Source organism: Tripterygium wilfordii, chromosome 7, assembly GCF_013401445.1.
Source record: "Tripterygium wilfordii isolate XIE 37 chromosome 7, ASM1340144v1, whole genome shotgun sequence".
NCBI lineage: Eukaryota > Viridiplantae > Streptophyta > Magnoliopsida > Celastrales > Celastraceae > Tripterygium > Tripterygium wilfordii.
This window is the reverse complement of record NC_052238.1, coordinates 15,531,527-15,557,029: the sequence shown is the minus strand read 5'-3', so window position 1 is coordinate 15,557,029 and position 25,503 is coordinate 15,531,527. Positions and strand designations below refer to the sequence as shown.

The 25,503-nt window shown below is 35.7% G+C and overlaps 4 protein-coding genes and 1 long non-coding RNA gene across 11 annotated transcripts; 2 read left to right on the top strand and 3 right to left on the bottom strand.

Annotated features, from left to right (window-relative positions):
- Positions 1 to 173: 173 nt before the first annotated feature.
- LOC120001508 (pentatricopeptide repeat-containing protein At4g21065-like) lies at positions 174 to 2,762 on the top strand. 2 transcript variants are annotated; one of them, XM_038849876.1, is made up of 2 exons: positions 174 to 2,182; positions 2,388 to 2,762. In XM_038849876.1, the coding sequence occupies exon 1, from the start codon at positions 220 to 222 to the stop codon at positions 1,951 to 1,953; it is 1,734 nt and encodes a 577-aa protein (XP_038705804.1). In that variant the 5' UTR covers positions 174 to 219; the 3' UTR covers positions 1,954 to 2,182; positions 2,388 to 2,762. The 2 variants fall into 2 exon arrangements, with proteins under 2 accessions (XP_038705804.1, XP_038705805.1); XM_038849877.1 differs by having other exon boundaries at positions 2,346 to 2,762.
- A 4,203-nt stretch (positions 2,763 to 6,965) lies between these two features.
- Positions 6,966 to 8,293, bottom strand: LOC120001397 (bZIP transcription factor 11-like). Its single transcript, XM_038849707.1, has one exon. The coding sequence runs from the start codon at positions 7,666 to 7,668 to the stop codon at positions 7,201 to 7,203; it is 468 nt and encodes a 155-aa protein (XP_038705635.1). The 5' UTR covers positions 7,669 to 8,293; the 3' UTR covers positions 6,966 to 7,200.
- Positions 8,294 to 12,503: 4,210 nt separating this feature from the next.
- LOC120002650 (bZIP transcription factor 11-like) lies at positions 12,504 to 12,770 on the bottom strand. The gene has a single exon (XM_038851411.1). The coding sequence runs from the start codon at positions 12,768 to 12,770 to the stop codon at positions 12,504 to 12,506; it is 267 nt and encodes an 88-aa protein (XP_038707339.1).
- Positions 12,771 to 13,596: 826 nt separating this feature from the next.
- Positions 13,597 to 15,662, bottom strand: LOC120003078. Its single transcript, XR_005469254.1, has 2 exons — positions 15,540 to 15,662; positions 13,597 to 14,317 (listed from the first exon to the last, which is right to left on the bottom strand). It is a non-coding gene; the product is annotated as an uncharacterized LOC120003078 (long non-coding RNA).
- Positions 15,663 to 15,845: 183 nt separating this feature from the next.
- On the top strand, positions 15,846 to 25,088 carry LOC120003077 (transcription factor TFIIIB component B'' homolog). Of its 6 annotated transcripts, XM_038851977.1 has the most exons (17): positions 15,846 to 16,088; positions 16,879 to 17,050; positions 17,476 to 17,575; positions 17,671 to 17,822; positions 17,915 to 18,088; positions 18,157 to 18,223; positions 18,305 to 18,429; positions 18,514 to 18,577; positions 18,695 to 19,038; positions 19,139 to 19,226; positions 19,349 to 19,585; positions 19,703 to 19,803; positions 19,930 to 19,973; positions 21,558 to 21,771; positions 22,621 to 22,765; positions 23,918 to 24,048; positions 24,861 to 25,088. In XM_038851977.1, the coding sequence occupies exons 3-17, from the start codon at positions 17,530 to 17,532 to the stop codon at positions 24,999 to 25,001; spliced, it is 2,073 nt and encodes a 690-aa protein (XP_038707905.1). In that variant the 5' UTR covers positions 15,846 to 16,088; positions 16,879 to 17,050; positions 17,476 to 17,529; the 3' UTR covers positions 25,002 to 25,088. The 6 variants fall into 6 exon arrangements, with proteins under 6 accessions (XP_038707905.1, XP_038707906.1, XP_038707908.1 ...); XM_038851978.1 differs by lacking the exon at positions 16,879 to 17,050; XM_038851980.1 differs by lacking the exon at positions 15,846 to 16,088 and having other exon boundaries at positions 16,835 to 17,131.
- Positions 25,089 to 25,503: the final 415 nt, after the last annotated feature.

Here is a 25,503-nt window from a genome sequence, read left to right as displayed (position 1 = left end):
ACTCAAATTAATTTAAATCCAAATATGTAAATCGAACAATAATTTAATTTGAATTAGGATGTGAATAAGATTTTTATATTTAAAATTTTATTTTTAATCTTAATTTCAGACATAACACTTGCATTGAAATTTAATTTAATTTAATTCCTATCGGACAAATTTACTGAACTTATCTTATACAAAAACACCTCCCGCTATGCTTCTCTTGTGTGCGTGAAAATGGAGATAAGCACCATGTCACAGGCACTGCAACTCCATGCCAAAATCCTCAAAACACCCGACAACACCCCCGATCAAAACTACCAAAAGGGTCTCTTCAAGCTCTTCACCTTCACTGCTCTCTCGCCGTCCGGTGACCTCAAGTATGCCCACTCAATTCTCAACTCTCTACGCTATCCCAGCTCTTATTATTACAACACCATGATTCGGGCATACTCCCAGAGCCCCGACCCCACTATTGCCTTCTCAATTTTCCTCTCCATGCTCCACGACCCCACCAGTACCTTCCCAAGACCCAACAATTTCACCTTCCCGTTCCTCCTCAAGTCTTGCGCTCGTTCGAGACTGATTCGACTAGGAAAACAGGTCCACGGGCAGGCTATAAAGTCGGGTTTCGGCACGGATTTATATATCAAAAACTCATTGATTCATATGTATTCGGGGTGTGGAGAATCGGGTCATGCTTGTAAGGTGTTTGATAAAATGGGTGAGAGAGATGTGGTTTCGTGGACGGCGATGATTGATGGGCTCGTCGACAATGATCAGCCTGTCAAAGCGATAGAATTATTTGAAAGAATGTTAATTGATGGTCTTGAGATTAACGATGCTACAATTGTTTCAGTGTTGAGAGCCTGCGCTGACAGTGGGGCACTAAGCATGGGGAAGAGGGTGCACGGACTTGTAGAGGAGAGAAATGTTGCTTTAAAAGCTAACGTGAGTACAATCCTTATTGATATGTACGCTAAGTGTGGGTGCATTGACAATGCAAGGCAGGTGTTCGATGATATAGTGGACAAAGATGTTTTTTCCTGGACTGCTATGATTTCAGGCCTGGCTAGCCATGGAGAGTGTAAGGGAGCTATTGGCTTGTTTAAAGAAATGGTGGAAAAGTTTAATGTAAAACCTGATGAGAGGACAATGACTGCTGTTTTATCTGCATGTAGAAACTCAGGTATGGTTAATGAAGGTTTCCAGTATTTCAGAACAATGCGAAAGAAGTATGGATTGAAGCCTACAATTCAACACTATGGATGTGTAGTTGACCTGCTAGCAAGAGCAGGAAGATTGAAAGAGGCTGAGGACTTCATTAGAAAAATGCCCATTCAACCTGATGTAGTGCTGTGGAGGAATTTGATATGGAGTTGTAAGGTGCATGGAGATACTGAGAGAGGTGAACGTTTGATCAAAGAATTTGAGCTTCTAAAGAGTGGTGATAGTGATTGTGGGAGTTATGTACTTGCTGGCAATGTGTATGCATCAGCAGGAAAGTGGGATGACAAGGCAAGGGTGAGAGAGTTGATGCGTCAGAAGGGGCTCATAAAGCCTCCAGGGTCTAGTAAGATTGAGGTTGATGGGTTGATTCATGAGTTTATATTTGGAGATTCAAATCATCCCGATGCAAAAATGATATACCTGAAGCTGGATGAAGTGAAGGAGGGATTGAGAGAAGAAGGGTATCTTCCGAAAGTTTCGGAGGTATTGCTAGAAATGGATGCTGAGGAGAAATCTTTTCAATTGTGGCACCATAGTGAGAAGCTAGCTGTTGCTTTTGGACTAATCAAAACAAGTCCAGGGTCAGAGATCCGGATAGTGAAAAACTTGAGGTCTTGTGAGGATTGCCATGACGTTATGAAACTAATATCAAAGAAATACCAAAGAGAGATAATTGTTAGGGACCGAATACGCTTCCACCATTTCAGAAATGGGTGTTGCTCGTGTGGGGATTATTGGTAGCCATGGGATCGTTTCAGCAAGCTGATGGCTTCTGAGTTCTGTCATGCTTGAATACAGGATTTTTAGGCTAATTTATTCGATTCATCAGCATCTAATACACTTCAGTCCTTTATCAAGACAAGCGATAACACAAACGCATGGAGTGCAATAAGCTTTACATGATCAGCTGGGTGTATTAGAGGAGAAGGAAGATTCACAGAAATCATCTCAGAGTGAAAGCTTGTTTAAGGTCAATTATTTATTGATTGAACAAATGGTTTTACTTTGATCAATGGAAGTTACAATTTCATTTTCTGCATGGTTTTCTTGTATGTGTTGGCTGGTTTGACTAAGAATTCAAGACAGTAGTTAGAAAATAGTCATTACAGATTGCTTTATATTTGTCTTTTCAGTGACTGAATCATCACTGTTTCTTCAACTTTTGTTTCTGTCAGTCCAATTTGTGGGAAACTTGTTAGTCGTTACAACTGCAGATACGGGTGTGATGGGTCCTCAACTTGGAATCAAAAGGTACAGAAGGGATTCTCCTCCTGCTCACTACATGATGAAGGTTGGGTAATTCTCTTTACTCTCCTCAAAGGTGGAGAAAAAAATATATGAAAAATCACCTGTTTTTGAAGCCGGAGGCCATAAATGGAGTTTGGTCAATTTTATGTTGGGAATTGCTGCCCTGTCATTAATTTGCTAGACTTTGATATCTCTGCCATATCTCAAAGTTGGGGGTTAAAGGACTTATCATGCTTGTAATGTTTTCATTGCACTATTATTTGTGTACTGTGAAAATATTAATGTGCTTGTGAGTTGTGACCGATTTGGTTGAGAATGAATCTTTCCGACTGAAAGTTCCAAGCTCGACTCCTCTACATTGGCAATGTATAAGTTGTCAAGATACATAGGAGGTATTTGGTTGGCGTTTAGAGGGTGGAATGATGGTGTGATGAGAGTATGAATCATCTATTATCTTATTTGGTTGATTTGTGGAGAGAATGAGTTTTAATATGTAAAATATTATTTCACCTTTATTTTCATATTATTTTTTATTTTTAAAAAAATTGAAAATCGTACTAATAAAATTCTTACTCGAACTATGTTCGTAACAAATATGGTCATTCTCATCCCATCCACAACCTCACACCCACTTCACGCCCACCGCAAGCTCACATCACACACACTCATCTACTCATAAACTAAATGATTCGTTAAAAGAATGGAGCGATCCAAGTACCCAAAATTTATTTGAGCTAAAGTCCCATAATTCCTTGATCAAAAAATAATTCAAAAAATTTAGAAAACTGCAGTTGAAGGTTCCGGGCCTCATCAAGTACTTAATAATGAACCATTACCATCCACCGACCACAATTATTAATCAACTAATAAAAGATACCACTAGTACTCTTGATTTAATGCTTTTAATTTGCTTTTATCTTTTTTCCTTAATTTAATCAAATCTTAGATCACTCCCTATCCAACATTATCAGCATTAACTTCACAAAAAGTTCATTAAAGAACTGGGTCCAATCAACAGTTAATTAATTAATTAATTAAACAACAAATTTATTTATACCAAATTCATGTGAACCATACAATGCCATGTATGGCTGTCCACATGATCTCACAAACAAGGCATATCAGTGTGTGTGCATGTGTGCGTATAAAAGAGGCTTCTCTTATGCGGATACATCCACCGGGGTGGATATAGTCTTATAGAAAATGGTTTGAGAGTGGGGTTTGGTTAGTGGTGGAGCTAGTAATTTATAGGAGGGGGACTAAATCTAATTGTTGACGGCGGTTTCCAAGAAAAAAAATTGAACTATTTAATGATATGCCAACAAAAAGTAGTAAAAAGCAATATATATATTAATATGATAATGAAGTCTTACAATCTAATTATCAAATCCAAGAGACTAAGACTCTAAGAGTCCGTTTGGAATAGAGGATAAAACTCCGTATAATATAAAATTATCGTTTACTAAAATTATCAGGTGTTTGATAGTTTTTAAAAAACTTAGGATAGTATAACTTTATACGAAATGGCGTTCTTATACGATGCAAGTCGTATAATATTAAAATAACTCAAACTCGTTTTAATTTTATACGAAACTCTTAGGATAAGAGATAACATGACAAATGATAAAAACACCCTCTTACAAAAACAAACCCTAACCACTTACCACTTTATACACTGCATGTATTCCTTACAAAAAATTTAGTCACACTAGTCACAAAAATCTAAAGATATATATATTATTTATAGTTGTAGTACTCCTTTTGAACAAATAAAAATGGGATTAGATATTGAACCACCCAACCTAATTCTGCCCACTTTTTCCACTTTAACTATAGTTTGGTGTTTTTTTATTCTAACATATATCATTGTAGGGGTTTAATAAGTCGATAAAAAGTCACATCAATCATATATATATTTATATGTATGTGACGTGCTACCTAGTGATTGGCTTAAATTGGCAATTAGGTGTTTTTTTATTACTCTTCGTGTGCATTGGATGTAAGAAACTTAAACCCAAATAATTTGTAGCGGTATTATCCGTTCTGAGCCTTAAAGTTCACACGATTTTATCCATATAAGAGTCATTTACAAATTAAGAGGTGTCGGATCTTAACTTATCAATTATTTTGTTTCCCCTCGACTTTTCAATGTGAGACTTTTATCTTAACACTCCCCCGTATTTATAAATTCGGTTATGCGAGGTCTAACAAGGGAGACTATACGAGATAGGGTCCTCTCACATTTGAGTTATTTGTCCATTGAACATCTGAAAGCTTTTACAAATGACCTATATGAGATTGAGGACTCCTCGCTTGTGGGTGGTCCATTTGAAAGACCCAACAGGTATCCAAATAGGTGGAGGTAAGTGAATATGATATCGTAATTGGATCCTGCTCTAATACTATGTAAGAAAATCAAATTCAAACAACTTGTAGAGGTATTGTCTGGTGGTATTGTCCGCTTTGGACATCTAAACATTACAATCAATCTTATCATTGTTTCTGCTAGACTTCTAAACAAATAGGTTTCTTTGTCTATCGTTGATGTACATACGCATACCTGTCCATCAAGGTTTCAACTTGCACAACTACAACTTTTAAGTCACTAACTTTTATTTTTCCAACAATTTAAAAAAGTAATTAAGAGTTATCTAATCGTGTTCAATTCCGTGATATATATGCCTTTTCTAAATACCACAGAGAAATTAAATATGTTTGTAGTAGTTGGAATCGAATCTTGAACACACATATTTCTAACTAGTCGATTAATGTCAACCGAGACACCTCTTGTTCATGATATATATGCTTTGCTTGGTTGTCTAGTGATGATTATTGACTACCTCACTTACATAGTACTCATGAAAGTGATTCAAAACAAAGTATAATTACATAGTATCATTAGATTGTGACTAAAAACATGATATGGCATGACACCATTTCATTGTCATCTTGCAAAGTTTAGTATTATATTTTACAAAAGGACAAATGCCAAATAGGGAAATTGGACTTTACAAAAGAATATTTAGTTGATTTTTGTTTGTTTCTCCAATTTCTTTATTTGAGATGGAAGTGGCAAAGTTATTGGAATCTTAAGAAAACTACAGCCTTTAATTTTCCTACAAGAGTCGAGATGAGCTTGGTTGGAACCCATTTGCCCTTTCACTTTTGGGTTTATTTTTTTCCCCCTCTAGATGCTAATATTAAAGGTGTACTTCCTTCAATTTATTTATTTTCCTCTCTTCATGTGTGGGTGTATTGTATCTTAATATATTATAAAAAAATGTATATATATATATATATATAAAGGAGTTCAAAGAAAAGAATGATTTGATATGTTTTGGACAGAAACTAAAATCAGCATGTTATCTTATCATGGTGATGCAAAAATGTTGAAGATGTTGGGAACCATAAGAAAAGTTGGAAAAAAGTTTGCTTGTATTCTTATGTGCTAAGAAATAAATGTGAATGGTAGTATTATTCATCATTTTTTTTTATATATATTTGAAAAATATTAGCATAGAGTTATATTATTCGTGCAAGCCTCGCAAGCGATTGGCAGGTTCTTATAAAGTATATCTATAGGGAGGCAAATATCTGTGTTGATTGGTTCGTCAATTATGTTTTTAATTTGAACAGAGGGACTCATGTCTTCCATGAGGCACCTCATACTAGACCCAACTAGAAGTAGACCAGACCTTTATTGTCAAACCAATGTATTTTATGCTAGTATGGTGGTTGGAATATGTATTAATGTATTATTATAGTTGTATAGTGAAATTCGATTTACTATATTAATACTTTAAAATTTATAAGATCGAGTGGCTCATTGCATCGGATCTGAGTGTAGTGATAAATTAGTAAGAGTATATTAAGATGTCCTCTACAAGCGATACGCTACATCAACACTCGAATACAGTGAGACAGAGACTAGAGTTCTCCGGTTATGGACGAGTGGGGTAAGGAAGCTCAATTGGATGTATAAGCACCCAAAAGATACACATATTGTCTTATGTTTATCAAATGTAATACGTCACAGGATAGAGTTCCAAATCTTAACTACTTAGAACTCATTAATTGTTTTATACGGTTTATGTTATTAAATTGACATGGAAATAAATCTCAACTATGTAGAATTTGTCAATCATAGATAACGTACTATATATCATATAATAGTCTAATACATTGTAGTGGTCACTTAAGACAAGAAAAGAACTAATCATGAAGTCGCAAGTGGTGGTGGTTCACAAGAACTACTTGTCCTCAGTTTGATTCTGGAAGGGAGTACTGCTCTTGTGACATGCGTTGTATTTTGGCCCAAATTATCTCATATTGTTGTTAGGAGGTAGATTTTTGAGCATGCGGACTTAAAGATTTGAGTCTAGACTTATATCGGGAGCAATATTTTTGTGACTAAGAATTAAACTTTGGCATAAATGACTTCTTGTCAGGTAAGAGAATTTTGTGCGCACGGACCTAACGACTCGAGTTTAAACTGATATCAAATGTTCAGAAAAACAAACTTATATATGATATCGTTCTATATTAAAAAAATAATTTCACAAATAGCTAGAATTCTAACAATACACTATTGAACATAGAAGGAGATTTCAGACCAATTACACATACTTTATCAGCTCTTGATCATACTACATCAATTACAACTAATCAACACTAATTTTACAAATCAAGAGACCTCAATTATTCCCTACTCCTTAATACTCTCTCTCTGTGGCTTCAAAATCAATAGTACTCATTGAACATGTGATCAGCAGAAGCCATAATTGGTTGATTCAAGTAATAAGGCAAGTTCAATGGGTTCAAGAAGCTAAGATCAGCAGCAGGCACAGTAATTGCTGAATCCCCAAAAGCAGTTCCAGTATTGTTTGCATTAACAATCTCATTCAGAGATTGTAATCTGTTGCTAAGCTCACCAGCTTGAGCTCTCAAAACTGAGTTCTCAGCCTCAACATTCAAGTAATGTTGTGTGCTGATGTTGATGCTTGTGAGGACATGGTGATTCTGCTTCTCGAGTTCAGCCACCTGAACCGTCAGCTCGTCCAAATGCTTCTGCTTCCTCATCCTGGACCGTCGAGCCGATTCGCGGTTCGATATCATTCTCTTCCTCTTCCTCAATGCCTGCAAGTTCTCTTCAGAGCCTGAGTTCTGAATCAGCGATGAACCTGAAGATGTGCCACTGGATGAACCCATTTATGATAAGACCCAGAATTTAACAGCCTTGTTTGAACCAATTACAAGAAAAACCCAAGAGAGATTTAAGCCAAATTGATGAAGAAAATGCAGAAAATAGTAGTATATGTGATAGAGCCTAGATTAACTGATCTAATGGCAGAATTGACGGGATCACAAATTAAAGCTATGAAACATAGTAGAACCAGTAGAGGAAAACAACTGAGAAGGATTGAACAAGATGGGTGCTGCGCCTAAATGTGGAGCTTATCATACACCCAGAAAGGAAGATTTCACTGAGAATCGGAGACATGAATCTGAAACATCAAGATTAAGATATTAAACATCAAGGTCTTGTTCCAACAAAAGACACAAACTTTATGATGAAATACTTTGGTTTGATGTTAAACAACACAAACCCAGTTCAGAAAACTATGCTAATTTATCTGGGTTGGAGCTAAAATTTCAGATTGGCTCACAAAAGGGTGCTTGATTTTGAGTTCAAGCCAAAGAGAAAGAGGAGATTTGGGAGAGCAGAGGGTGGACTGATGAGGAGAAAGGAAAGGAGAAGATATTTGGAATAGCAGAGGGTGGGATTTATAGAGTAAAAATGACTACCAAGTTGATCAATTTTTTTTTAAAAAGTGATTGAAATGAAAATGTGAGCCTGTGATGGGATAAAGAAAATAAGAAAAAAGAAAAGAAAGGACTTTTGGGAATCTCCTCTCTGAGAAAAGTCTGTTGGGAAAGTTGAAGGGACATGTGAAGAGTAGGAGATGGCTCCAAATATAGGAGATGGCTCCAAATATCTTCAGATCCAGCTGTGAACCAACAGATCTCACACATTATATTACATCATCATCTTGTCTAGTTGGTAAAAAAAAAATCAACGAACCATAATTTTCGTTTATTTTTTATTAATATAAATCAAATACTCTAAAATTAATTCGGGATTTGATTGATTGATTTCCTGACCGAGTAACCCCCATAAATAAAAACTTTGTGTATAATAGAAATCAAATAATAAGAATATGTAGGTACAAAAGGTTTTAGAGAGTGGATATAGACGGAGTGTCGAACCACTATAAAATTATTGTGTTGCTTATTATTCCATTGTTTTCTTCGTCCAATCCAAAATTTCTTCAATTTTCATGTTCAATTTAATTTTTATTTGAGACAAATTATATATCGTTAGATTAGTAAATCGATTAAAACACATTCATATATAATTTAAAAAAAAAATTATACTGGGTTTACAGTTTACATCAAGGGCGGATCTATGCCTATCCAAAGGGACAGCTGACTCCCTTAAAAAAAATTAATTTTTTTATAATAGATTATGTACATATATAAGTTGGATTAAGTACGTTACTCAATACATATCTCCCTTAGTCCAATAACAACTTGTTACATAATTTAGGTCTAGGACAATAAATTATCGACAAAACTATATTCAGTTCGGATAACTGAATTTATCTAACCCACATTAAATCATGTTTAAACATAAATTCTCTACATAAATCTTGTCTGATTTACTTGTCCAGACCCTAACCCATATTAGTTTATTGTCTGATTTACTTATCCATATTTAAATCAATTCGAAACATATAGTGTGTGTTTGGCAGAGTGGTTGTGTTGATTTTCAACGTTAATTGTTAAGCTGTGAAAAAAAACTGAGTTAAAGCTCTGAAATAAGTTGTGAGGTGTTTGGTAAAGCTGTTAACTGTTGTTATCGGTTAAATTGTGTAAAATATATTTTGTTTGTATTATTATTAGGTTAAAAGTATAATTACTTTAATTTAATATTTAAATAGTAATTTAATATGGATAATATAAATTATTAACAATTTAATTATAATATTATTAAAGGATAAATATAAATTATTATTAATTTATAAATATAATTATTAATTTATAATTTTTATTAATTTACTTTAATATTTATTAATAATTAAATAAAATAATAGTACATTTTATAATTTATTAAGAATTTAATTTATTTCATATAAATATTATTTAAATTTAAAGCATATGGGTCCCACCATTTAAACAAAAATCAAAAATTAAAAAGTAAAGTTTTGCAGGCGGAGACCCATATGAAAAAATATTAAAAAAATGTACGGGCTTCCGTCCTTGAAAAAAGCTTCAAATTGGAGCTTTTTCATTGGGGGTTAGAGCAACCACACAATGGTTACAATTTGTTAGGGCAGAAACGCCAAAAAGTTATAGTCTAATGGGCCAATAAAAATTTTGATGTTCCAACAATGACAATATGTTGGCTCAATTTTGGTGTGGCATGGATGTGGGCACGGTAAATGTCATGCACATATCTTTGATCTCATGTGGGCCCCATAGTAGATACATTCATATTTTTACACAAAAATAAATATCAAGCCCTATCTCTATTACATAAAAATCAAACCAGTAAATTTACACCATTCTACAAATATATTTTGTTGGCCCAATCACATCAACAACATATTTCTCAATATAACCATATCAATAAAACACAAATTCACATATATTATCCATTTCTCATCAAAAAATCACCATTATAGTTGCTCTAACCATCCTTTTTTGCTATTGTAACGCCCAATGGTAACATCATGTTTGGTGAAGCGGGTCAGTTGTGCAGTTCGTTTCACCAAACACAACCATAAATATTTTGTAAACATATGTGGTGTTGTTCGATTTAGAACCCCCACCTGAAACCGACTTATTGTCATCTCTACTTTACATGTGGTTGGCACACTTTCCCAAAAGTTGCCTATTTTTCACCAAAGAAAACGCCGAAGCAAGACTGAACTTGTTGGTATTTGTATTTATTTGCCAGTGATGAGGTGATTCTTCACACGAGTCACTTTGATGAAGGAAAATCTAGGGATGTAGGTCACCAGTTTAATGATTCGTATGGCTCTGTGGGATCACTACCGTTTTGAAATACCATAACTAACCCTATGAGATGGAGAAAAATGCCACTAATGTTGGGGGTATTTTAGTATTTTCTGATGATAGACAGTCATCAGAGTTCATTTGAGGGCACAGTCTCTGTCCCCGCTGAAATGCAACAGGTGGGCGGTGGTGGTGGTGGTGGTTGTTTGCTGTTGTTGCAGCAGAAGAGGGGCACTGCTATGTGTCGGTTCTGTTGGGCTTTTGGTGATACATATAGTTTTTTTTTTTTAAATAAATTAAAAGGCAATTTAATTTTTTATTAGATTTTTTTAGCTAGAAGAAAAGTGAAATTATCAAATAATCCTGACATATCATGCTATATACTGATATGGTGTAACGTGATCAATATGATGACAATGTATGAGTATTTGAGAATGTATGAGTATTTGAGAATAGAGAAGTAGTTTGCAATAACGAGTCGTTAGTTAGCTGAGAAGATAAATTTGACCGCTGTATTTGAATTTCACAAATGCACCAGCGACCCATAAATTGACACATTTCTATTGATTTTGATGCACCATATATACATATGACTGTGGTGTGACAAGATTATTAAATAATTACTCCAAAGAAATAAGGGGAAAAGGTGGGTGGCATTTTTTGGTGAAGGGAGTTATTCTAGAGAGAGGTTGGATCATTTTCATTAATTTTCCCTCTATTAAGGAAGGTTTGTTAAAATCACCACCAAATTCATCAAAATTTCGTCAATGAAATTAAGTGAACAAAATTCACACATGCAAATTTGATATCACTTTCATGAGAAAACTTCAGATCTATTCGAATCTCATCAGCTCTCTTGACTTGCAAAAAAGGATAAAATGGACCATCCATTGCTTTCTTGTTTGCAATTACAGTCATGCCCAAATAGGATCAAATTGGGTGCACTGTGAAGGGAAGGGCAAGCAATTGCAGTGGTGTAGGGGTCATTATGCTTGCTTTTATTTTGTCATTGTTGGTTTTTTTTCTCTACATAGGGCCCAAATGCCAATAAAAACAAGGGGAAACTTTAGTCACACCTCACTTTTTACTAAAAACACCCCGTCAACTGAGTTTTACAAGGGATGATCAACTCAAATTGGGGTGTCTTTAATAAAAGGTGGGGTGTGACTAAAGTTTCCCAAAACAAGTCAATATGGGGGCCAATCAAAATACAGGTCTCATGCGCGGCCCAATAAAAAAAGCTCAACAAAGTGACATTGGTGTGGCATGACATTAATCCATGACTCAACAAAAAAAAAAAAAAAATTAAAACATAAGTCCTACTTGTCTCAGTAATTAGGATCCCAATGATCCAAGTTGCTGAGGTGTATGGTCATAAATTTGAGGGGCTAATACTTTTGGTCATTGAAAGATTTAGGATCTTCTATTTTTGGTCACTCAAGGTTTAAAATTCAATTATTACAATTGCTCTAATAACCATGCGTTTATGCTTGTTTCGTTATAATAACTCGATCAGATTTCTACAATTTTGGTTAGTCAACGTGCCTATTGAAAAAGCTGAACCAGACCTCGTTTGCCAAAGCTCTTTTTTTCTTTTTGTTTAATTTTCGACTCTAACTTATAATTTTCAAGTACATGTCATCCATTGCTAGCATAGAAATGTGTTTTAATTTGTGTGTGTGTTTGATTATGTGTATTAAAAGCTCTTACTCTATAGGATATACTAGAATCTTCCTTCTTCATGAAGAAAGTTAAGTATATAATTGGAACTTTAAAATTAGAAGAAAAAAATGAAAAAGAAAAAAAAAAGTGAAAAAGCGTATGAAGAAACATTAGTTTTTTTTTAATACTAAGGAAGTGGATGGGATGGCGATGGGGATGAGGATGGGAGGTTCGAACTTGAGACCTTTATTAGAGATTATAAGATACTACACACATAAATTTTAGCTGAGTTACTCGTGATTCTAATTATCATTGAGAGATAATCTTTCAAAAGCAGTTTCACAATTGTTTGCATCAACATTCTCATTGGGAGATTGCAATCTGTTGCTAAGCTCACCAATCTGATACATCAGATCTTCCAAATGCTTCTTCTTCCTCAACCTGGACCGTCGAGCCGATTCGGGGTCCGATATTGTTCTCCTCCTCTTCGTCAATGCCTGCAAGTCCTCTTCAGAGCCTGAGTTCTCTATCAGTGATGAGCCTGAAGATGTGCCAATGGAGAAATCCATTTGTGATAAGACCCAGAATTTAACAGCCTTGTTTGAACCGATTACAAGCAAAACCCAAGAGAGATTTAACCCAAATTGATGAAGAAATTGCAGATAATAGAAGTATCAGTAGTATATGTGATAGAGCTAGATTAACTGATCTTCAAGTATATGGGAAATGTGTTCTATTCACTTCTTTTGTTTTGATTCTTTGTATTTAAAGCTCTTAGTCTATAGTATATACTACATCCTTCCTTCTTCCGGAAGAAAAGTGAAGAAAAGTATGTATAAGGAACTTTAAAATTGGGGAAAAAAGAAAGTGAAAAGGGGGAAAACGAAAGTGAAACCGGCTTAATAATCTATCAATGCTGCAGAGTGATAGAACTCTATTCGATCCGAATAATCGAATTTGTTCGACTCAAATTAAACCAAGTTTGGACATAAGTAATATGTCCAAAATCTACATCCAAATACAAAAATCTTGTCTAATTTACTTGTCCGAAGCTTAAATCGGATTAGATTATTGTCCGATTTAGTTGTTCGGATTTAAACCAATCTGGGTTTGATCAATTAAGTACATTCGAAATCTAATCTAGATCAGGGTCCAAACATATAAACATTTTGTAAACATGTGCCATTTGGCCGACCTGAACAATACTAAAAGAATGCATAGGAAACATACTGTTATAAAAGCTAGTAAACTACACAAAACACTCTTTTCAGTCACAGGTCATGAAATAAATAAGGAGCCAAACCAAAATTGTAATAACTTCTATGTGAAGAAACAAACTAGTATCGCTCCAGTTGGCAGTCCAGGTTGGTAAAAACAGCATGATATCAACAGATATCTCTTGAATCATGTCACAAAATATAGGTTAAACTCTAAAATGCAATTCCAAATTTTGAGCATTTCACTGTTTTGCAACAGGGAACCAGAAGATACATAAGCATTAGTTAACAAAAATGTCTGAGGTCTGAACTAGTTCTGAGCCAAGTACACCGACCATCATATACCGAATACAACAGTCATTTAGGAAACTTACGCTTGAAAGTAACAGTCTAGAATGGGCTCCCTACTTCTTGGGTAGGTTCCTCCAATCACTTAACATGTTTATCAAATACCTCTGACGCCTTGACTCTGGAAATCCAAGATAAGCCCTCAATTTTGATGGGTTACAGACAAGGAGTGTATAAGTGACATAAAGGTCATCTCATTGAGGCCTAATCCATTCAAAAGCTCAAATACTTCATTTGAGGGAATGGGAGCTTGTTGGGAACACATCACATAACTGCTGAGTGGCCTCTTTCAGTGCACAAACCAGTGACTCATCCATTTGATCTTCAGCTTTGCATGCATTTCCTAGATGAAGTGACAGCCTGAATGGGAGCTTCAGATCCACTGCCAGAAGATAGAATATCATTGCCATTTTTATCAACTGCGTGCTCAGGTTAACCTCATTTTGGGCAACCATGTGATGGGTTCCATCTATTATAAGATCGTCACTGCTCAATTGATCTCCTCATTGGCTGTTCTCGCCATTTCCATTGTGGTCAGCCATCTATGACAGCTGAGTTTCCATGATAAGTAAATTTAATGAGACACAAACCAGAGATTTTATATAGCTGTTAAATTTTCTATCTTCAACACATAAAAATCAGGGTAAATAATCTATTCAGAAAGAGAATATGCATTGACACAGGAATTGCGTAATTGTAGATAGGCAGGCATATAGTAATTTATATGTATTTGGCGACAACATGAACCACTAACGAGACCAGTATGACCATACAGTTATTAACAGGCAAAAAAGTATACAAATTACATTTGTTTTAGATACAATGGTAGATTCTGTATAAACAAAGAAAGAATATCAACGAAAGAAGTTTTGAAACAAGCATTGCAGAAATCACTAATCAGCAAAGTACTGTAAATCAATTAACCAAGAAAGCAACCCTAATTTAAAACTTAGCTAAAGTCTGTTTATTTTGAGTCAAGAGTTATAGAGTGCGGGGAAAAAGAGACTTTTGTAACTTTGTTCCCTAAAATGGTACACATGGATCTTTATTTCTACGGTCAGTTTTTGAAGAATGATCAAACTGTGGAAGCTTCACTTCTCACATGGTTACATTTTAAAAAGTTTTTAACTTCAAAACACAGGAACTCTGAAATCAATATAAAATAGCATATAACGGCGCAACCGCGCAAGCCCATGTCAAATTCATAGGTTCATACAAGGTTGTTGCTAATGGAAATGCCAGTAAACAGGTCGATAAATGAAATAAAACAAGAATTCAAGTGCAATTGACTTACTGTAACACATGTAATAACCATAGTGAAGGAACAGCAAGAGTTCAAAATACACCAAAAAGACCTGTGCAATTGACTTACTGGTAACACTTGTGAAGTTGTAATAACCATAGTGAAGGAACAACAAAAGTTCAACACACACCAAAAAGACCTAGTTTTGGACCAAATTAGGAAGACTATTAGTCTATTACAGGAAAAGCGCCAAGAAATAACACCCGAAAAATGGTAATGTTCCATTTGTGAGCACAAGGAAGTAAGAAACATTATAATGGAAGACAAAATTAGAAAAAGCACAAAGGAAAAGAAATTAATCTCTCGAGAAATGAAACCGATCAACTTCCAAAAGAAAACAAAAATCAAAGAATCATAGAGAATTGCAATGAGTTAACCAAACAAGGAGCCAAAAATTCATAAGCACATCAAACGGGCTAGAATAAAACCATAAATCACAGCCACAAATCAAAGAAACTAAAAGCCATTACGAAGTGATTAGGCAGAAACCCTAGAACATTGAGATGATTTGCAGAGGTGTCTCCGAGCAAGCAAAATCGAGAGAGACAAATCTGAAGTAGGGTTTCGTGGGTGCAGAGAGAAGGCAATATGGGGAATGGTGGGCTTGGTCCGTTTGGGAGGGAAATAATAATGGAGTGATTTGACCAAAAAGGGTTGCATAAAACAGCTCTATTCAAGGGTATGGAGGGCATTTCGGTACAAATCCATAATGACTCTGTCTTTACCCCTTCCTCTGAGCACTCACAGCACTATCCCCGTAAGAACTCTCTCCTCCGTGGCGAGTGGCGACCTTTGCGAAGCATATTAGTGATTTAGGGCTCACTGCTCATATGCCAAAAATCCTCAATCCTCAATTCATCGACGCCCTTCGTCAAATCAAGAGTCGTCTGCGGTCGACCATCGGCTCATCTACCTCGTCACTGCATATTCACTGGCGGATTTCGATCTCAGGTCTCTCAATTCAAAGTCAGAAAGTCTCAAACAGCTGGTGAGCCCATGAGGGGAACTGAGTAACTGAGGTATGTAATTTTATGTTGGTTTTGTTCCTTTCTGATAACCTTGCGAAGCAATTGGTGTTATTGATTTGTGTACTGCTACCAGTCGTCCATATTTTAGTTCCACCCTGGGAACTTCGTATTCAATGCAATTTTTTTAGTGTTTATATGGTTTTCATATTTTTGGATGGACTTGGAGATGTGAAACTGGATTGCCCTGTTCTGTAGGGGGGGAGTGGCCTTTGAATTCTACTTCTGCTGTTAGATTCTTTTCTCATTCCACTATACTTCTGTTGTTAGATCATTTTCTCATTCCACTCTGGAGATGGGGCAGAATTTTGTTTGTTTGGAAGATTTGAACACTGGTGATCATGTCATACACATCAATGGGTAGGGTTTTTACGGGAGCGGTAAATTATTCATTGGTATACGGTTACCAAGACGTTGGTTATCAAAAATGATAGAATACTAATATATCATTATCAGTATTTTGGTATGATAAATTTGCCGCTGAATTCAATATGGATAACAGTAAGCAGGTTCAAAATCTGTAAATTTACGGATTAGCAACATATATATTAAGTATATGTCAATATTATTTTTAGTTTTAATTTTGTTTAATTATGATGATTAAATTGATCTAATGTTATTTTTGGTTTTAATTTTGTTTAATTATGATCATTAGATTGATCTAATGTAATCTACGCCATTGATAATTTTTAGATTATTCACTTCACTTATCCAATCATTCTCACGATTCTTCTCTGGTGTGTGACTCTCCCTCGCGACTCTCACCTCTGGTCTCTTCCCCTAGACTCTGCGACGCGACTCTCACGATCTCACCTCATCTCGGCGACTCTGCCTAGCTCCACCGTCTGCCATGGTCCTCCGCCTCCCTCCATTCCTCCATGATTGCTTGATGCTTCTGTTTTAATTTAGGGTTTAGGGGAAGGGGAATCAAGGCTTAGTCTCAGCAGCCGCATAAGGTATCTCCCTCCCAGTTCACAGATCGAATTCGTTATCAACAATTCATATTGAGTGGTACATGGTTTGAGGATCGAACTAGGGTAACAATCCATCACTTCAAAATGCTCTACCACTAAGCCATAATGAGAATGTGAGATCTCGTGCTCTGGGTTTTTTTAGGATAGCTGTAGGTTTTGTGTAAATCAATCGTCGTCTTTAACATTCCTTGTCTGCGTCTTTCCCTCTCTTTTTACTTCTTTCTCCAAGCAAGTCAAAAGCACGAGTCCTATATGCACTAAATCCTCCAAAATCAACCTATTTTGAGTGTCAAACAATACTGACAAATAGGTTACAGATAGCAGTGAGCACTTCTATAATGTAGCTAGATTCTGAGTTCCTGGTTGGAGTTTAATCTGATTCACTTCTGCATTTTGTGGGTTTATAGGTTTTTCAGAAGATTTTTATGCGCATGGTGATAAGGAGAGTATAAATTTTCATAATGGACCCTTTTGACGATATTCTTTCTGAGCCTGCTGTAGCAAATGGTGAGAGATTCTTTTTTGACATCAATAATTTTATTTGTGCTTCGCTTCATTGCACCAACGCATTGCATATGAACTTATTCTCACTCTTTTTGCAGCTCGTGCTGGTGGCAAGTTTCAACCCAAGGCCAAGGCACGAGTTTCACGGCCAACAAAATCAACATCTACATCAGTCCTTCCAACGCTCTCTCATGACACACAACAATCCGAATTAGCTAACAGTTCCTCTGAACTTGTTGCGAGAAAAGAGGTAATCATATAAAAACCTTCTGTTGTTATGTGAGCATATTGTTGCTTGGTATTCCATCGGTTTTATCACCATTAGACATTTTTTCATTTTAGGCAGAAGCTGCAAGCAACGATCTATTGGCAGGAGTTCCACAGCTTGACAATGACAAAACCTCAGGCTTAGGGAATTCTTTCCAATCTGCTACCACAGATACTCTGCATGAAAAGGTTGCGGTGGCTGATAGCGGTGTAGATTCTTCTTCGAGAATTGCTAAAGTAACAAGCGAGGTAAAGATTACATATCTCTATCCTTGTGTGGTACTTTTGATTACCATTAACAAATATGTTATTTTCAGAATGTGGATATCTTTCGTGGGCTAGATTTCGTTGATGATATGCTCACCCATTCCACAAGTGCGGCAGGTTAGGTAGAACATTTTTTAGTATTCTCTTGAAATGTTTTGTTAAATTATTTCTACAATGCAAATTCCATTCTATTGGCAGTGAGTGATGCAATCAAGTCCCACCATGAGCTTGACATGGATGCCCGTCCTGAAAGGTGCAAAGAAGTTGCTTTTCCAAATAATGATGGACGTGCTGATGTTGATGATACAATGTTGGAAGCAGAGGTGAGGTTTATACTCTCATAGGACAATGTCTCCTGCCCATTACATCTACTTTTAATATTTAATGAGAACTGATACAAGTTTCAGGAAGAAGGGGCATTTTCTGGCTTAGATACTCTGGATATTGTGTCTGATGCCACCGTTGTGCTAAGTATGTACTATAGCTAGAAAGATTTTTTCTTTATTTTCTTTTTCCTTCTTTCCCCCCATGTTTTGACCTTTTGTGCTTTTGTGTATTTGACTTATTCGTTTAGCACGTTGAATTCAGGACATAATGGAAAATATCAACCCAAGCCCAAGGTACGGACTGGAGAAGAGAGATGTTTAGGCATTTCTCACCAGGATGCAATTGAGTATGGTACACCTTCACCAAAGTCTCATTCCTTACCTTCTGGAACTGAATGGATGAATGAGAGCTCCCTTCCTAACTTCCCATCTGGTGGCCTTGATGACTCATCCATGGGATTTGATGATTTTATCTCACATGATACTTCTGACTGTGGATTTGCAACAAATGAGGAGCAAGCTAATCCGACTACAACCTTGAACTCAGATGATGTTGTTTCCGTGGATGTCCATTTGGAGGAGGTTCCTAAAATAGCTGAGAAACAGGTAGTCCTTTTCATTTAAACCTTGTATTTTTCCTTGGTGGTTTATATATTTGTTTCATTATGTTCCTATCATATTGTTGTTATTTTATTGGCATTATTAGAGTTTCAAGGTCAGCGAAAGAGCTTCTGCGGTTTCAAATCGTTCTCGAAAGGCTAAAAATGCATCCATAATTGGGGAGACAAATGAAGGTAGTGAATCATCGTGGCAGATGCGCAAGCTTGCTGCTGCTTTTATACTTGTCAATGAGCCTGATGATGAGGCTCATCATAATAGTGCCTCCCTACTTAAACTCCCAAAAATTCTGCTGCAGATGAAGATGATGATGCTGTTGATGATGATGATTATAGAGTAGATACCGATGATAATGATGATGATAGAGTGGAAAGTGAATCTCGGAAGAAAAGAACTCGAAGTAAGTCAAAGAAACCTGTGGCTGACAAGGAAAAGCCAATTCGAAAGCGACAGAGAGCAAATGGAGCACAGGTTCAGTCGACCAAAGACCCTCCCAAGAAGTTTTCGCACTCAACTCGTCGAAAAAAAAGACATGGTAATTTTTTCTTTTGGATGTGAATGAATGTCAGATATGATGATTAAGATTTCTTTTCTAAAATAAAAAAATGAAAGATTGTTCGATAAAAAATTAGTGAATTTCTCTTGTTTGTAGTTGATAAAAGTTTGCTTGAAATGCCGGAGGATGAAATTGACTATCAAAGGCTCCCTATCAAGGATCTCATTCTACTAGCAGATTACAAGGAACGGTTAGCGGTACGTACTCTTTATCTTGATTATGTGATGATTATTTATGTGTGATTTAAGAGCGCTTTTATCGTCTCACAGCTCTTATATTTGGCCTTTGCCATTCTTTTTCTCTGTTTCTTCTTTTTCTTGCAGAGCAAAGAGGCAAAAGCATCAGAAACGCCCTTGACTGATCAAAGGTATCTAATATCACGGAGTTCTTTTCCGTTTCTTAGATTTTGATTAATAGTTGACTTTTTTTTCCTTTAGTGCCCAATAGTCCAGTTAATTTGAAGCATAGATTTCTGTTTGTTTCCTAATAACAATACATTAACAAGTCTTATCAACATGGTACATTTTCCTCTTTTCCTTACCTTTCAATTTTTTGGAGCCATTTTCCTAACATACTAACATGTGGTCCACTGGTAGAGTTGCAAGGGTGCAACCTAGAGGTGTTTAATTCTTGAAAACAACCTCTCTACATATTATGTGGGGTAAAGTCTACCGACATCATGCTTGGCCCCGACCCCGCCTACTATGAGAGCCTTATGCACGGGAGTCGTTTACCTTTTTATTTACCTAGTTACCTACACATCTTTTTGTACATGATTGTAAATTTATAATATGAAGTATGTAACATGGTCGTTACGGTCGCAGCTAGTTGGTCATTGATGATGAAAGATAACTTAAGGCATATTTATATACAATTTTCTTTCTTCAAAGAAAATATTTATATGCAATTTTTTTAAAATGGAAAAGAGGTCTATTAAGGCACCAAGGGGCTGCAAACAGGAGCATTACATGGAGGCAAGATTAATGGCCTCTAGCAAATTGTTTGAGGATCATAACAACAGAATTCCAGTATATCAAGACAGTGTACAAGAAAAATTTCGATAGTAGTTTCTGAGTTCCTGCAAATTCCGTTGTTCATTTCTTTCCATAACAACTCCTTCATTGGAGCAGATTGGATAACCTCTTTTTTGAAGGCTGTCCTTTGTCAAAATCTTACCCACGCTTTCAAGCAGGAAAAGTTACCCTAGGTGGACCTTTAGGCTTCCAAATGCTGTACCAGGGGAGAATGTTGGCACCATGATGGTGATTTGACTTACAAAGCTCTCTTTAATAGGATCTGACATTGTAACTATTGCTTAGTGTTGAGGAGGTTTGTTCTAGTTCTCTTCATGGTTTATCAAGAACAAGGATGGGCTTCTATTTGACTGAGATGTGCATCTGTTTCCTCAGGGTTGCTGGATTTTGATCTATGGGTGTAGACCTAATTGTGTTGTATTCTGTGAGATGTTAGGAGTATCTCAGACTTCTTAAAATTTAGTTTTGCCTTGTGGTGGTTGGAAGGTCTTTAACTGGTTGGGCTGGTTTTGTTGCCTTGTTTTGGTACACAATTAAAGGATTTGCTGCCATGTTTATCAGGCAAGTTTCAGTCATGGGACTGGTCATTTTATGCAAGAAATACAGAAGGCCAGGGCTGCATCTATTTCTCTGTCCAAAGACCACTGGGAGAGGATCAAAGCTGATAATGGCCTAACAGAGTTGAAGTGCATTGTAAATTGGTCTGTGGGCATTGGGATAAGTTGATAAAATTGCAACAAAAAAAAGATGTTTGGATGAAAGTTGATGTATGGCCTTATAGTGAGATTTTGAACTTAAATGTTAACCCATTATATATTGTTGACTTATTTCGCATGCTTGTTCTTTAGTAGTCGTCATTATCATTCTTGCGGCCTACTAAAGTTAATTTGCGATATTGGTTACCATTTTTAATGCAGCACCAATAATACATTTCATGAGGAGGGTACCTTTCATGAAGATGATTATAATAATGAAGAGGAGACCCTTGCCTCAGAGAAAGGTGAAGATTATAATGATTACCGTGCAAATTATAAAATTCAGTCTGGTCCCTTGTACTTCAATCACCAGTCTTATATGAACAAAACCCCAAGAGCACGGTGGTCAAAACAAGATACTGAGTTGTTTTATGAGGTATGTGTTGAAGCTTCTGGATAACCTATCAATTTCTTTTAGAAGCCAGCCTGCTGTGTATAAGTTGCATTATTAATATATAGATCGTCTTTTCTGTTATACATTTGTGCCTTGCAAAAACTCATCAGGTACGTAAATTCACACAACCCTATGGTAGAAAAAAAGCCACATTAACATTATAGGACTCACCTGAACCAGAGTACGCTAATTGAATTTAGGTTAAGGTTTTCTTTTTTAATTTTTCCTCCAAAAAATAATTGTCTTGGGTTAGATTAATATGGTATTTAGCATTCTTTAGGTTTAAATTAATATGGTATTTAGCACTCTGATAGGGGGTTAAGGTAATGCTGGAATCTCATAGAGTGAGTATTTGGAACAAAGCGAGATAAGAATAGGGATTGGTTTCCCAATGTAAGATCCATGGTGGGAATTGGAGATGAGAAAGAAAAATAGAAAGGAGGGAATGAAGAAGAAAGAAAGAAAAAGAGAGAAAAATTGCGTGCTGTCTCCAAAATAAACTGAATACTTCAATTTTTAATGAAAATTGTACGAAATGAAAGAAGTATTAGGTGCTTGTAAACCTAAGGACTAGTTGAAGACAAACACTTACCAGTTGTTGGACTCAGGAAATAAAGGAACAAAAACTGGGGTGAAAATATAAGAATTGAAGCAGTGAGATCATTTTTCTTGATGCATCTTTGAATATATCGAGAAATTTAATGGTTGCAGATTATCTAGATAATTTTTTTAATGTTGTAGTTGTTGCATTTTCATATTATTTAATGTGTTTCCTCACGTGTCTCTATTCGACATAGCATGCCAATTGATGCATGATTTGATATGCTTCAGGCTGTTCGACAGTTTGGAACTGATTTTTCAATGATACAACAACTTTTTCCTGGACGAACACGCCATCAAGTTAAGTTGAAATATAAGAAGGAAGAACGCCAACACCCGTTGATGCTTTCAGAAGCAGTGACCAGTCGTGGCAAAGGTAATGCCATAGTTTTTTTGTTTCTTTTTTCTGCTCTCTCTCTGCCCCCATGCCCGCCCTCATGTTCAAATAAAAGTTGGGAGCCACTATTTACTCACATAGTTGGTCTCACTGCACACATAGTTGGTCTCACTACACACATATTTTTTTGGAATATTTTAAGTTACTAAATTATCCTTATATGAAATTACCTTAAAACATGTTTACTTTTTGCACATATAATTTTTTTCTCAATACAATTAGATTGAATTAAACATTTTAAGCCTGATCCTTTTAATTAATTTATTATTCAAATAATCATACTTGCCTCACATTTTCTCTTAGTCCCCTTCTTAACAATTAGAGAGTTAAATCCATAATTCGAAACTAGCCCTAAAATATGATCTGTTTGCAGACTTTTGGTTAACTTGCTATTTATAGGAAAATCAGGGAACCAACAGATTGCTTTTGTTACTCCAAGAAACAAAGAACAGAAACAACAATACCAATATATCTGGAACAAAGGCATGATGCACATTTGACAGGCACCACTTCAGGCACAATTGATATTGGACACCCAACAACCACGAATTTTGCATAGGGAACTGACGGTACAGGATGAACTCCTGACTGTCAGACAACAAAAAAAAAAAGTGAATGATACTAATGCATTTTAGATCAATGGGCAGATAATTTGATAAGGAAGGAAACTGAGCATAAGAGATTGAGAAGTAGAATTCACAAACAACCACTATTTCGCTGCAGGGTCTTACACTTTTCTTTCTTTTGTTGCACATGATACTCTTTTAACATTTTGTGCTCATATTCTGGTCAAAGTGCTTTTTGATCTTACTTTTTACCCCCACCATAGACTTTCCTTGCTTTGTAGTTTAATTGCAGTAGTTTTAGTGTCTTAAAAACGAGAGTGGTTTGCACTTCGATCTTTGTAGTTCATTAGAGTAACATATACCACGTATATTTTGGAAATATGTTTTAAAGGGTAATTTTGGATATTCAAAGTGTGTATTTAAAAAAATTGGAGGTGTATTAAGTAAGTGTGTGTAGTGAGTTCAAAGACATGTGCAAATAGCAGCTCCCATAAAAGTTTGATAGCAAATATTACTTTAAACGAAAGGGGTGAAAGAATTCAGTTTGAAGGATGATATCTTGCAGACCACTCCCACTTTCAAAAGGTGATTGAGCAGCTGCAAAAGGTTGCTGCTGAAGCAGAACAGGATTACAACGGGGATGACTCAATTGGCATTTCTGGCGACGAGGCTCAGGATTTGCCTCCGGAAACCAATGTATGCCATGTTATATGTCTTGTCAGATTTATCATTTGTGCTTGTGCTTCTATGGTGTGTAGAATACTATGAATTTCTGTAACCATACCTTCTTGTGTAGAACTCTGTCTAGATGCACCTCAAGCACTTTATGCACAAGTAGGAGATTGTTTTAACATTTATACAAATCTAAAATTTTTAAATGATTACATATTTCTTCAGCAAAGAATTTGCATATAACCATATTCTAGTTTGTCTTATTATTGATTTTGAGTAAATGTACACCAATTGTCTTTGATTACCCTGTGAATTCCCTATATGTGTATCAATTGATTCAATTCTAGTAATACTTGTTTGATGTGGGTGGGCACCTAGCTGAAGCTAAATATATTTTGTTGTTTTTCCATTCAAAGTAAAAGGGTAAATAAATACATTCTATCCAACCTTACTGAATTCTACAGCCTGATGAAGAATATTTATGAGATTGCCCATTGTCACCTGATGCTGATGATGAATGTTTTATATTTCTGAACGAGACATTTAAGTCACAAATACATTTAATTAAGGTGTAATTTCTCATTAAGAAGTGTCCGTCTTCTTTTCTGATAAGGTGTTTTTATCTTTTTAAGTTAAAAGTTCTCTGTAGTTTATTATTATGTGCTCTTGTTCGCCATATATGTTTTTTTTGGGGTAAGTAAGCGGGATGAGGATTTGAACATATGGGTACTACCAAGTCGAGTATATGCCTTAACCACCTCGGCTAAGGGGTTGTTGGCATCTGCTATATATGTTACTTGTTTCACAGATCTAACAATGCAGTGATTTGCCTGTAGGAGGAACTAGTCAAATCAAAGGATGATGAAGATGCAGCAATTGTGGATCATCCGGACACAGATGTTGCTGCAGTTCCAAGTCCTTCAAAGAATGATGAGGATGATTTTGATTTCTGGAGTTCATATAAAAGTGCCTTTTAATGTTATTCTTTTTATTCTCTTTCATTTTTTTCCCAATCCAATTTTCTGCTGAGAATATATATCACAGATTATTTCTTTGTGCTCTCACATCCTTTTGAAAATATGGAAAGAGTGCAAAGTTCTAATTTTTTTTTTAAAATAAATGTTTAAATAGCATGTTTAATAATTCTAATTTCCAAGTTTATTTTTGGATAACGGATCACGACATCATACCAGCTTGTCGTTTGAACATTGATATGGGTTTAAACTTGGGTTGTTAGGTCCGCGTGTATAGTAATTTTTCACTAGATAACAAAGTAAATTGGGTTAAAATTCAGCACGTATGACAATAAAATTATTGTTCCGAGTGAATCCAAATTTGGTAAATCTGCAAGTTTAAATAGATAGTCAAGCCAAGTTGAGCCATTTGGACATCAACAACCAAAAGAAACTATAAAAATAAGCAAAAAAAGAGAACAGAGAGAAATTAAATTAAATTAAATAAAACAGAAAAGAAGTTTCT

Coding starts and splice junctions, on each gene's coding strand:
- LOC120003077 (XM_038851978.1), top strand. CDS start 17,530: ATGGACCCTTTTGACGATATTCTTTCTGAGCCTGCTGTAGCAAATG. Junction 17,576..17,670: donor TGAGCCTGCTGTAGCAAATG/GTGAGAGATTCT, acceptor CTCTTTTTGCAG/CTCGTGCTGGTGGCAAGTTT. Junction 21,772..22,620: donor ATACTGAGTTGTTTTATGAG/GTATGTGTTGAA, acceptor GATATGCTTCAG/GCTGTTCGACAGTTTGGAAC.
- LOC120001508 (XM_038849876.1), top strand. CDS start 220: ATGGAGATAAGCACCATGTCACAGGCACTGCAACTCCATGCCAAAATC.
- LOC120001397 (XM_038849707.1), bottom strand. CDS start 7,668: ATGGGTTCATCCAGTGGCACATCTTCAGGTTCATCGCTGATTCAGAAC.
- LOC120002650 (XM_038851411.1), bottom strand. CDS start 12,770: ATGGATTTCTCCATTGGCACATCTTCAGGCTCATCACTGATAGAGAAC.